At 39.2% G+C, this 13,117-nt stretch overlaps 1 protein-coding gene across 1 annotated transcript; it reads left to right on the top strand.

The window, feature by feature from the left end:
* Positions 1 to 753: 753 nt before the first annotated feature.
* On the top strand, positions 754 to 10,075 carry kcnk1b (potassium channel, subfamily K, member 1b). Its single transcript, XM_046402470.1, has 3 exons — positions 754 to 1,320; positions 4,154 to 4,549; positions 7,028 to 10,075. The coding sequence occupies exons 1-3, from the start codon at positions 966 to 968 to the stop codon at positions 7,282 to 7,284; spliced, it is 1,008 nt and encodes a 335-aa protein (XP_046258426.1). The 5' UTR covers positions 754 to 965; the 3' UTR covers positions 7,285 to 10,075.
* Positions 10,076 to 13,117: the final 3,042 nt, after the last annotated feature.

Here is a 13,117-nt window from a genome sequence, read left to right as displayed (position 1 = left end):
ACTGCCATGTTTTAAAGATGCAATCAAAAATTGAGCCAGGCAATCTTTGGCAATATAACTTTAATTACACATTCTTTCAAATGTAAACTGGGCTGGTTACTTATTTTTTTGTAATCTGAATACATAATCTCTATTATATGCAGTACCTAACCCGGCATTTAACACACCGACATATTTTTTTTTTATGAATGGAAAAACTCGATGGAGGAAAATTCCACCAGACACCTTTCATTTAAATTTAAAAGCCTATTCCATTAAATAAAAGTTAAGAGTTTATATCAAAATAATATCTTTTATCTGCTGAATATAGACCAGTTCCAGCTGAGGCCACGCATTAACCTGTCTCTCCACGCCCCAAAACAATCAGCTTTAGGTTTATCTTTCTTTAACAAAACAACAGGCACTGACACTGACAACAGATGTGCTTTCGATGGTCCTGAATTGAAACAGAAAGACATTTCAACACACCCGACTACCTGGGAGGAGAGAAATTCTTACGTCACACGGCCTTTGTCGTCGCGATATGTACTGCTGCCTTCATGTGTCAATCGATGCTCGGAAATACGAAAACTACAAATTCGATATTATTTAACTTGGTTTGGTTTTCCTCTGAAATAATATCAAACTGGAAAATGTAAAATAAGAGAAGTTGCGTAGTTTCCACAGGATTACCACAACACTACGACAGGAAATGCGCGCCTTTAGTCAAAATACTCTTCTTCTCTTAGTATGATTATAATATTTCCGACTACACATGAAGGCCTCAACTGCCACAGCAGGTTTCGTGGAGGGGGAAGAGAGTCTTCATTTGGGCTTTGTCATTAACAACATCTCTCTCAATAGCATAGGCGTATATCTCGATAATAGTACACGCGAGGCAGTTAAACGTTAATGTTTTTTTTATGATTATATGTATATAAACCCGTAACGTAGTCTAGCGCCGAGGTGATACAGCCTACACAAAAATGCTCCAGTCTCTAGCTAGCAATTCGTGTGTGCGGTTGATACAGAGTCACAAATCGACGTGGTATTTTGTGTCTCTGCTTCTGGGGTACCTGCTTTATCTCATATTTGGCGCTGTTGTGTTTTCTTCTGTGGAGCTGCCTTATGAAGACCAGCTACGTCAGCAGCTGAGGACAACTAAAAAACAGTTCCTCCAGGAAAATGAATGTCTTTCCGAGGAGCATCTCGAGCGGTTTCTAAAGAAAGCCCTGGATGCCAGTAATTATGGGGTGTCCATCCTCAATAACGCCTCCGCTAACTGGAACTGGGACTTCACCTCTGCGCTGTTCTTTGCGAGCACCGTGCTGTCCACCACAGGTAAGCGCTGTCACCGCCAGACTCAGGCTGGAGAGTGTGTATGATGCTATCCAGGTGCGATGCAAGAGATGGAAAATAAATATATTTTCAACCAGCATTAGTCTTAAAATGCCTCATGTTTTGGCCTTTTCTATGAAAAACCAAACACCCTTTGTCTTACTTGCAGGGTAATTGAAGCACTACGAGACCAAACGAACCTGTGGCCAAAGTTACTGTGTGTGACTTGGCAGATAATGAAAACTAACATGCAGAATGTGATCATCACCCTCATCACTTATAAATGTTACTATCCCTAATTTTAAATCAAACCACGAAGCTGTTTGTAGCTTCATCCTGAGATTAAAATAAAAACTAGGTTCATCTAATCTTATTTGTGATTATTTTGGTAAAAAAAATAAAAGCTATATGTTATTCAGTCTTGCATATATGTTGGCACAGTGAACACTGCCTGTACTGTGATGGAACAGCCCTCTTGTCATTGTACAGTATGCTGCTGATTTCCAGACAGAAGCAAAAGTGTCAGGGACAGAAGCATACAAACTTGACGCAGTGTGTGTGTCAACATCATTTTCATTTTCCTTGTGGCAGTTACATATTTTACATAAATAAGGCCCATCCTTAAAGCAAATAGTTTTGTACATTTTGTCTTCAGGCTTTTTTCCAATTTTGCCAATAAGACTGTCACACGTAACTTTAATACAGTGTTAGTAATATAAAAAACAGGATAGGATATTTCTTTTTTCTCTTTCTTGTCAATAACTTGTTCACAGTGCTGATACAGAAAAAGTCACTGACTAAGTTACTGTCTGTGCAGCCTTGGGTCGAAAATTTGATCAGAGGTCTGTTTTTCTTACATAGCTTCTTTACTTAGGATACTATCAAAGGCAGATGTTGTACTGTGTTTAAACATGTGGTTTTGAAAAGGCATTCATGCTTTGATGGTTTTGTTTCTGTTATCTGTAGTAATGCACATAACAACATGGCTTGTCAGTCAGGTTTCCTGGAGAACTTTACTCTGACTACATGGCAGCAGTTATCTGTGAGGTTTCAACATATGCGATTGCCCTGATACAACGGTGGCTGGCTTGCTGCATTTTACTCCTCTCAGACAAGAAGTTATAACAAAAGTCTTTTGCAGGCTAAACATAGACTTGACAGACATGTAGATCAGATGGGGTTCTGACTCTTTGTGATTGCCTTTTTGTTAGTCTCAAACATTTTGAAGAAGAAGAAGAAGAAGAAGAATCAACTTTATTAGCAGTATATATTTTTACATACACATACTGAATTTAACTTCTGCATTTAACCCATCCTTAGTTGAACACACATGCAACACCCGGCAAATTACATGCAGTGAAACACACACAGGAGCAGTGGGCAACGTCAAGCGCCTGGGGAGCATATTGGGGGGTTAAGTGCCTTGCTCAAGGGCACATCAGCCGGCTAATGAAGGGGGGGGCATTTTTTCGCATTAATCACTCCACCACACCCAAATTTTTGCTGCCCGTCCGGTGGGGAAATCGAAGCGGTGACCCTCCGATCACAAGCCGCTTCTCTAACCTCTAGGCCACGGCTGCCCCCCCATTTTGCTTTTCGTTATTGCAGTGGAACTTCGGTGGCAGTCCTCTTTTCTTTCTCCTAATCAGGATAAATCAGACACTTGCAGTTGACTGTTATAGGATGTTTTTTCAATTATCTTTGTAGCTCAACAGTTACGACAGACTGACCTTTTACAAAATACAGACACCACGATGGCATTACCTTTAAATCTCACCGGTGTGTGGCCATACATTGATTGTATTCTTGGCAGAAGTTGTGGTACTTAATAAATACCAAGCAGAAGCTTAAAGTGAACCAGGTGGAATTTTTAACAACACATGTCACAAGCAAACCTGCTGCTATTTCCTCATTTACACACTGTTGTTATGTGAGCCGGGGAATTTTTTTTGACGGTCTTGTTAGGTCCACTTCACATTAAGATGTTATATTTTTACCTCTTTCCTCTTTTTTTACCTGTTTCACATCAGCATATCTAACAAGCTGTTCTCTATTATCATCCATGTCCTGCCTGTAACTGCTTTAAGTGAGCTCATACCATGTTTAGTGTCTGCTCTTCTGTTTTATATTTAATTAGTGACTCTGTTCATTTGAGTTACTTTATTTCTCAGTGTGACTGTTAACAGGGCAGTCCTTTAAAAGAGCATGTGTGTTCAGCCAACCTGTGAAGAGCATGGAAAAATGTATGGAAGGTCCACATTAACAAAAGAAATAAAAATCAACATTTTTTTATTTTTGTCCATCATATATATATGTGTGTGTGTCTGAGTCTCATCCAGGTCGTCTTTCATAGAAGAACTTAAGTTGGGGCAGATCCTCAACTATAAACTAAAGTCCAGTTGCCCCAACTTAAGCTCTTCTGTGCATGTGAGATATAAGTTTGCTTTATTAGAAATAGAGAGACATTTTAAATAAGAGCTGATTTTTTTTTTTGTTCTTTGCTGCCACTGCTGTGTTTTTAGGAGCAGTTCCTAATTTCGCTTATAATAATTAAGTGTGAAAATGTGTTTAATATTTTTTTATATTTAATATAATATTTAATATTACAGTGTGTCATGATGTCAGAAAAATACTAGTTTTTCTTCATTTTTTCCCATTAAATTGTGGGATTAATTTATAAGAAAAAAATATTTACATTTACTTTCTTCCTGTGATACTGTATGTAAGATGGTTGAAACATTTCACAGAAAATGTTTTGCTCCCGTGCAAACCTGTTCCCGCTGCTGCTCCCTCAGTTGTGATTTAACCATTTTCTCTCCTGTTTCTCGTCCTACAGGATATGGTCACACGGCTCCACTGTCAGATGGCGGGAAGGCTTTCTGCATTATCTACTCTGTGATTGGCATCCCCTTCACCCTCCTCTTCCTCACGGCTGTGGTGCAAAGGATCATGGTGTACAGCACACGGAGGCCCATCATGTACTTCCATAGGCAGTGGGGCCTGTCCAAACCACTGGTGGCCATCGTTCATTCCGTTCTGCTCGCCGTGTTGGCCATCTCTTTCTTCTTCCTCATCCCCGCTGCTGTCTTCTCCGGGCTGGAGGAGAACTGGAACTTCCTGGAGTCCTTCTACTTCTGTTTCATTTCCCTCAGCACCATCGGCCTCGGAGACTACGTGCCTGGAGAGGCGGTGAATCAGAAATTCAGGGAGCTCTACAAAGTGTGCATCACCGGTGAGCACTGATCATTCTTCATACTTGGAACTCTTGTCATTGCAAAGTGGTGGTAGCTGTAAAGTCTCAAAGAAGTTCAGCTTACTGTCTATTTTCATCCTTATTGAGGTGTTGGTTATGTGAAATATTATGAACTACAGCATGTATGCGGTCAAATTACAGTAGCCAAAAGATATTATGGATGAGGCGACTGGCACACAACTAAACTCCAGTGCTTTCGGCTGCAAAGGGGATTGTAGTGTAGTAGTAGTGCTCTCTTCTTTAACAGAGCTATAAAATCATCCAGTAAAGAAAACATTGTTATGTCACACTGTGTAACCTGCAGTGTATAACAAAGGTCTCAGTTTGTTTAAGTTAATTAGTTCCATGTCCCACATTTAATGCTGTAATGATTTACTAATGTGAGAATATCACATATAGCAGGTTTTATGATGGAGGACTTTGAACTTTCCAGGTAACACAATCGATTGGACCCAGTTTCAACCTGTCAAGTAAAAACATATCATGCTTCAAAATTACAAATACCCATATATGTTTCACATATACTTGGTTCCTCCTCTGAACAACCTTTTTATTTTCATAAATTATTGAATTTAATTTATTTCTGATTTTGTTTCAGATCTAGCTTGTAATATATGTCAGCAGTAGCTTTATCTCAGCTTTAATCACATTAAAACCACAAATAAGTCATTGCACTTTCATTTAAAATCCACACAAAACAGATTGAGTTTATAGGCCAAAGGAAATGTGATTTATAGTTTTACTGCCCTGACAGATATAGTTGGAATCTTCAGTTCTGATTTAAAGCAGGCTGCTGTTACAAAACCTCCGAGGTTAATAACCTGCCCTACTCACGCAGAGGGCGTCACAGAAACGGCTACCACGGGAAACATATTCTGCTAGAAACCTTTTCACTGCAGACCAACAACGACCAATAAATGAGAACCAGTAATTACCTGCTTCTCGTGGCTGATACCTGTAAGAGAAATAATAATTCAGCATTTGCAAAGACAGTCATAACCTGTAGATTAGGCACACCTGAGACGATGTGAAGATGGGCCAGGATGTAGTGAGCAAAGGTACACGATTTCACATTCTATGGCTCTAATAAGATTTGTTGTGTTAAAACAAATGGACTTTCTTCCCCCTCCTCTCTGAACCTTTGCAGAACATTTACTGTAAATTAGAGTCTTCCTCTGAAACTGTCAAAAATGTGTTTGGCTATATTTGGCTCACTAGTCTACACTCTGTCAATTATCGGTATCAGCTGAAAAATCCTTATATTGCATCTCTAGCTATTCAGATAGCATTTACACATTTTTAATATTTACAAGCTGCTGAACGCTGCTGACAAATCCAGATATTGTTTATGCTTCTTCCTGCATAGGTTCATTGATCTGTTATGTAAGAGAACACAGTGCAGGAGAAAAATTGAGCCGTGGTCTAATGTGAGGCATTGATGCATTTTCTTGGTTATTGTGCAACCTGCAGCGCTGGTAGGACTCATAGTGACTGAAAAAAGAAAAAATCAAATTGAAACTGTGGGTGTGCATGAATGGCAAACGCTACTCCAGTGAGCTGTCACCTGCATGTGAATCTGGCACCAGCCAGAGAGACGTCATTCAGTAGGCACAATGTGTCAGTCTGTAGGAGGAGAGAAAGCCGTGACAGAGTGTGTTTGTTTCGCAAATAACACCAGACACATTTGTACAACATGCTCCACAAAAAAATAACAACTCACTTCGTAAGAGCTGCCGGAGGAAGCACAGTATGTGATGATGTGTCTTAACTGTCACTTTTTGGAAATGCCAGACTTTGTTTCCTACGAAAAGGGGATCAAACATGTACTTTGTTCATTTAGTTGCTTATCAGACACAACAGGCTCAACATACCCCTGACAGTCATTCAGTAATAGTGCTAATGTGGTTATACTACAATTTATATAGCCTTTACATGTTAGATACTGCCATGTATGGTGAAGACTGGAAGTGAAAGCCTGTCAGTTACCAACTGTTTTGTTTTTACTCATCAATGAACGTTTTCGGGGATTTCCAGTATCATCTCAAACAACTTCTCTGTATTCTCCTCCCCATTCTACAAACTGCATACTCCACTGCCCTCTTGTGTCAGTGCAGGTAAACAACAGGTTTTGGAAAAAGAAAGAATGATGATGTAAATGATAATGAAATCCTCAGATACTTGTTGCTCTTACTGTACAAATATAACAGCATCAGCAGCAGCTGCCATAGTTGAAAAGCGTCAATTAAAAAGTCTACAGTAGTGATGAAATGGTATGTAATTGTTTTAACGCATTTTTAAGTACTTAAATCTAGACAAATGTTAAAGTGATTTCTTGGGTCATAGAAGAATGGTTATAGTTTGTTTGAGATATTTTGTTATTTAATAATACTATTCACTGCAGCTAGTTACTGAGACTTATTGTAATCCCGTTCGTTGCACGTGTGTTTGTCCCATCAGTCTACCTGATCCTGGGTCTGATAGTCATGCTAGTGGTGCTGGAGACTTTCTGTGAGCTGCAGCAACTGAAGCAGCTGAGGAAGATGTTCTACCTGAAGAAGGAGAAGCCGCAGGACCGCCTCGCCATTTTGGATCACGACCACCTGTCCTTCACTACCGTGTCCAAAAGAGACACAGCCCACAACGAGGACAAAACCCATCCGTTCGTTAGCGCCTCAACTCTGGTTTCTCCCAACGACGATCCCATGATCCAGTAAACCTCAACAGAGAAATCATCAATTGAAGAATGAAAAACTCAAAGTATGGGGTAAAACACGCAAAACTATAAGTAGATCATAAGTCTCAGCTGTAAGCATTCTCTAACCTGCTAATTTAGTATTAAAACTAGTTTAGACTATTCAAATGAAGCAAACAATCTCCTTTACCCAACTGCTATACTGACTAACACAGTGCTATGCAGCACAGATGAAACTTTTAGGATTAATAAGGGAGAAAATTAATATTTTAAAAGCGACTATAAAGACAAACTCAGTGATGAAAGAAAAGACTTCTGCTGTATTTGTGGCTCACAGGAGTTAAATTCCTTTATGAGCTTGATTATTTATTACATATTTAGGAACATTTCAGAAAGTAACTGATCTCTTGTATCTAGCTAAAATATTGGGCAATTTTCTGTAGTCTGTCACAACATAGTGAACTTATACATGTATGTATCTTATAAATAGAGATGCTTGACAGGTACAAAGTATGTACATAATCAGCTCAATGTTTTAAGACGTACAGTATAGTGCCATCTGGAGTTAACACACCTATTAAAGATGAGCCGAAGCGTAGCAAAAAAAAAAAAACAAAAACAAAAAAACAACCTCTATAAGTATTATTTGATTTTAGAATTGGTTTTTATTATTCTTTCAGATGGAACTTGAACTGGAAACTTTGTAATGCACCATGGCAGTGCTCGCTGCAAACTGCTCAAAGCTTGTTGGTGGTTAAGCTCTGACATGCTTTATTGGATTCTTTTCAATTGAACTGACTCCTATTGATTTTTTTAAAAAAGTTTTGAAAGTTTCAGGGTCTCGGTTTTTTCCACTGTGTAATGTGGGTGGACTTAAAAAGAGGTTTTCAAAATAGATCATATTCAGATTTTAATAAACAATAAGTGGGCCATAATATTTGACTGTGACATTATGCAAAACCACAAGTTTCCCGAGAAGAAACGGTTTACACCACATGTAAGCAGTTGTTTCATAGTCTAAGTTTTGTAGCATTTTTGTCTCATCTTTGTAAAGGTGTTAACTCCTCTGGCTGCAGTCCACATGGTCACATTTCATTGTGAGGGAAAATATTTGTCTGCAGATGTGTGTATTTTCTCAACATGTTGCAGTGGTATTTCAAAGTTGTCCACATTTGATGATAAGCACTATAACTTATTGATTTGTCTGAATGGCTTAATGTGTGCTGGACTGTGTGAAAAGGGCTGTGGGGTTAGTCTAGTTTAAAAAAAGGGAACCACAGAGGGCCAGTCGGCTCGTTGCATTTTACTGTCAATAAAAAGAGCTCAGTTTGCACATGTACTGGAGCCAGGCAGGAGTACAGATTTTAAACAAAGGAAAGTAAAGGGACTTGGTTCCAAAGATTTCATTTGTAAAAACAGGAAATATTTTTAATGGAAAACAATACTTTTGTTACTGTTGATCTGCTAATTGCTCTGAGCAAGAAAAGAGCAAGTTGTTGAGACTGCTTTACTGTAATAATGTATATTTTTGAATATGAAATCAAGATGGTTTACAAAATTCTGTTAGGAATTAATGAAATAAATTCTGTACTCAAACCAGTAAGTTAGGGAAATTCCAAAAGCAGCAGGAGTGCGGCTAAAACCTCCCAGTTCTGATTATCTAACACATCAGTTTTTAATCTGCTCATCATCCAAGGATAACTTTCCATAATAGGAATTTAAAGCAGCTGATATACACTTGCAAGTTTGTATGATATAACACTCCTCTGTGTGTTTTTAGAAGTATTTGTATCTGGAGAAACGTGTTATGACAGACACACTCATTCCATGCCATTATCCATCCTTAATAAGCTGTCTGCTGCAAATAGACACAGACACACACAGTGTAGCATACTGCTCTAATGCAGACTTATTTGTCATATGTGTTGTTTAGGACATTCAACAGAAAGACATCCATTTGTTATGAATTTCAACAATGTTTCAGTTTGTGTATGGAGCTGAGGCTCAGACCTCATCTTTCTGTACCACAGCACCACATCAAGACACATTCGCAGCCTTTTCTGAAGTCTTGAATGTAATGTTTTTGATGCTGTTTGTGACAGTGAGAGTGAAAGCCTGATCAGAGTGCAGCTGTTCTCTTAGCCTGATAGTGACACGTCTGTTTGAAACGGTGTACACGGGTGATCTGTGGCAAGGTGTCCTGACCGTTTACAAGGTTAGCTTTTACTGTGTCATCTTGTGAGTTACTCACTGGTCTTTGATATTGTATTTTTGAGATCAGTGGGATTGTATGTCATGTTTTCATTTCTACACCAGTCTGGGCCTTCATGTAAACTGTGAAGCATTGATACTGTTCATGTTGTCTGTTGATAAAAAGGGAGAACTTGAAATCTGCCAGGTTGTGGTTCCTTTTTTACTGTGAGATGTTTAGATACATCAGATAGATTGATGTCAAGGCTTCAACCCTTCAGCGTTATGGTCCTCGGCAGTGTTTCATCATGCACGTACACTTTATCTTTGTCTTGAAGGGGTCAGTTAAAGGCACTCTGACATTATCTATGCTGACAGAAATAATACATCTGGAATATTTGGAACCACTGGTTTCTGTACATATCTCTTCAGCTGTTGTGCTACGTACTGTAGATTTATTATGGACTGTTGAGTATTTTTAGTGTTACAATACTGATATTGTAATACTGGATTGCCATGAAGCATCAAGGTTTTATGTAACAGTCATTTCAGCATAAGACGCGAATCTATGAACTGTAAAATATGTGTGTCTTAAATAAAGTTGGTGGTTTGTTGTTACTTAATCTGATTCTTTTTTTTATTGTCAGAAGCAGCTGATCCAGTGTTGGATCATGGGTACTGACAGTAGTTTGAGCTGGCCCTCTCTGCAGCAACAAGTGTGATTATATAACATGTATTTACCATGAAAGTGTATTCCAAATGAATACATGTAAGGGTGGGAGTTGTGGACAATTGCAAGGCCTTCAAACACACAAAACTGCTTGGGGAAAATAAACAGTTTAGAGCACCATTTTTAAAGAAAGACTCAAATTGTTTGTACTTGAATACACTATTTTAGTCATTTGTCTCATCTTTGAATATGAAATGGGGATGTGGACTCAGATGTTTAGCACATCTTTGTCTCCATCACAAAAGAGCAGTAATTGAAGTTGGAGGTGAACAAGAGGGTCACAGATATTCCAGCCGGTGATAACAGGAGAGGCTTTCTTATTAGAGCATAAGAAGAAATGATTTGCACATCAGACTAATTAAATGTGGCACACCATAAAAGAGAAGACTTTGTTAGCTGCTGAAAGACACTGGTGTATGATGCGTATGATGATGAAGACCAACTAAGCTCTAAAATTTGCAGTATACAGGATATTAGTGACTTTGGTTGTCTTGTACAGTATCTAGAGCAGAGAAAGAGTATATAAGTATATAAAATGTCAGTGACTGACCTATGTGGTTCCTTTCAACCTTCATCCAAGTACTATAGAATATATTGTATTTTATGGCCAAGGACAGCAGGAAAATAAATTTAATTGGGTACCTTCAGGTGCTGAAAGAAAGGCAGCTTTTTTGTTTTATTCAGCAGCTGTATTCCTTATTGAACAGAAGTGTAATTATCTCTGACACCTCTTACTGCAGGGCCGCTGAGCCGACATCCATATTATCAAGTTTAACTACCTGAATAAAGACGGGGGGGAGGAGGCAGCTCCTGGCAAAATATTTATTGGATGCACATTGTGCAAACACAACCTGTTAGCTCAGAGCACAGTAATTGAAAGTAACTTCTGAGGATGTTAGACAGTTTGATACAGCACCAATCCTCCACAATCAGAATCAGCTCTAACCAGCGTGTCTGTTCATTTACATCATGACATATCACTGTGATCAGATTAGCTGCTTTAAAGTATGCAGTCTGTATGTCTGCATTAGGTAGCATCACCATAAAACTGCAGCTTTGTACAACTTCAGTTCCAAAAATGTTGTGTCACCTTGTAAAACAAAACAGAATGTTATCGTTTGCTAGTCCTTTTTGAAATATACTCAATAGAAAACATTAGACCACTTTAACCAACCAATAAAGCATTGGGCCACATTTTAGCCATTAACATTTTCTCTGTGGCACCAATTGTGGATATTTTGAAGGGCACATCATGAGGTTTTCTAGCCATGTTTCTAGCCAACAAAACCAGGTATTTTAAAATGCAAAATATGGTCTTGACCAAACCTTTAACTAAGTGTTGTTAGCACGTAAACCTAATCACACCTTAAACACACACTGTGTTCACAGCACAGTCACAACATAAAACTGAAAACTAAAACGAAAGAGTTTCAACACAGTGCCTGCTTTGCAGAAATGTACAGCGCTCTCCTCTGGGCAAATTGTGTAACTTCTTTCATTAGGTTTAAAACATCAAATATGAACATAATAGGGCAGCGCGGTGGTGCAATGGTGCTCAGTCCTCCTAGGTGTGAGTATGGGAGCAGGTGTGATTGTCTGTCGGCCCTGTGACTGGCTGGTGAAAAGTCCAAAGAACCCTGTCAGTTGCCCATTTTCAGTTGGGATAGTGTTCAGCACGCAGGGTCCATGCAAGATCCCACGACCCTGCATGGATAAAATATAGAAAATAGATGGATGTTTGAATATAACTGTAGCTATCAAAATGCAGTAATGCCATTCTTTGCCTGCAGGTGGCAGTGTAAAATTCCAATAGCCATTACTCGATTTCCCTGAGGAAGGTGGCATTTACGTCTATATTTTTACATGTATCATATACTTACTTTTCTTCGCGACAGTTGACGCAGGTTATCATGGATAGAACTGGTGTAACAGTGCCCCCTTGTGGTGATCTGCAGCCTGCTAAGAGCGAGTTAATGAGTTTGTGAGTTTATGGGCTTGTCAGCGGGTTACATAATTGTCAACATGTGAAAAAATAATGTTGAAAAAACACAGACAGAGCATCCTTTTTGGTGGACTTTAAAATTCTACATGCACAAGATCTGTGAGACGGTATTTTCTGACTTTTATTAACCTTCCAACTTTAGCAAGTGGCCAGCTAAAGAATACCTACTCTTTGGGACATCTTCTAACGCCCCACCACTGTCCCACTCTGTTATTTGCTTTTAATTCATATACACACATACAAGTACATGCAGTACAGTTGTCAGTAAACACAGCCTCCTGTCAGTGAGGAGAGTATCAGGGCAGAACAGGACTGTCCCCACCTCCACACAGAAGACCGAAATGTACTCACTGCTTGCTGTTCATTAATATTGCTATTTGATCTCGCTTCATACATATGCACACAGGAAACTACCTAAGCCTAAGCTGTGAAGATAAAAATAATTCAGCCTTCTTTTAAATCCTGAAACCAGAATTGTTCTTAATTTCCATGCTGAAAGTGAGGATCAAGATGTGGTATTTATTGCACTGGTGTACAAATAATGCACAACACTTGTCCTCCAGCAAAGCCCAAGAGTACCACACACTGCAGAACTGCCCAGGAGGATTGTGTAATGCTTGACATTTCATCAGTCAGGTTTTTACAACAAGTCCATTGTTGCAACTTTGGCTCTTCATGCACCAGTGGTCTACGGACTCTGGGGTCATCCAGGACATGAGGGGCGAGTTGGTTGGCCTGAACCGAGGCGACGACTGACATCTACCCTATAGCACCGCTTTCCGGTGGTGGAGCAGCTCTATTTATATCCTGACACACACACTGGGACTATGGGAATGCAGGAGGCCTCAAGCACAAACATTCCCTGCTGCCAACTCTCTAACTGCTCTCATTTGCTACTGCAAACATGATGCTTTCATTTTGCGGCAGTAAAGA

The sequence above is a fragment of the Scatophagus argus genome, chromosome 10 (genome assembly GCF_020382885.2).
Source record: "Scatophagus argus isolate fScaArg1 chromosome 10, fScaArg1.pri, whole genome shotgun sequence".
NCBI classification, from domain to species: domain Eukaryota; kingdom Metazoa; phylum Chordata; class Actinopteri; family Scatophagidae; genus Scatophagus; species Scatophagus argus.
This window is presented reverse-complemented; position numbering and strand designations above follow the sequence as displayed.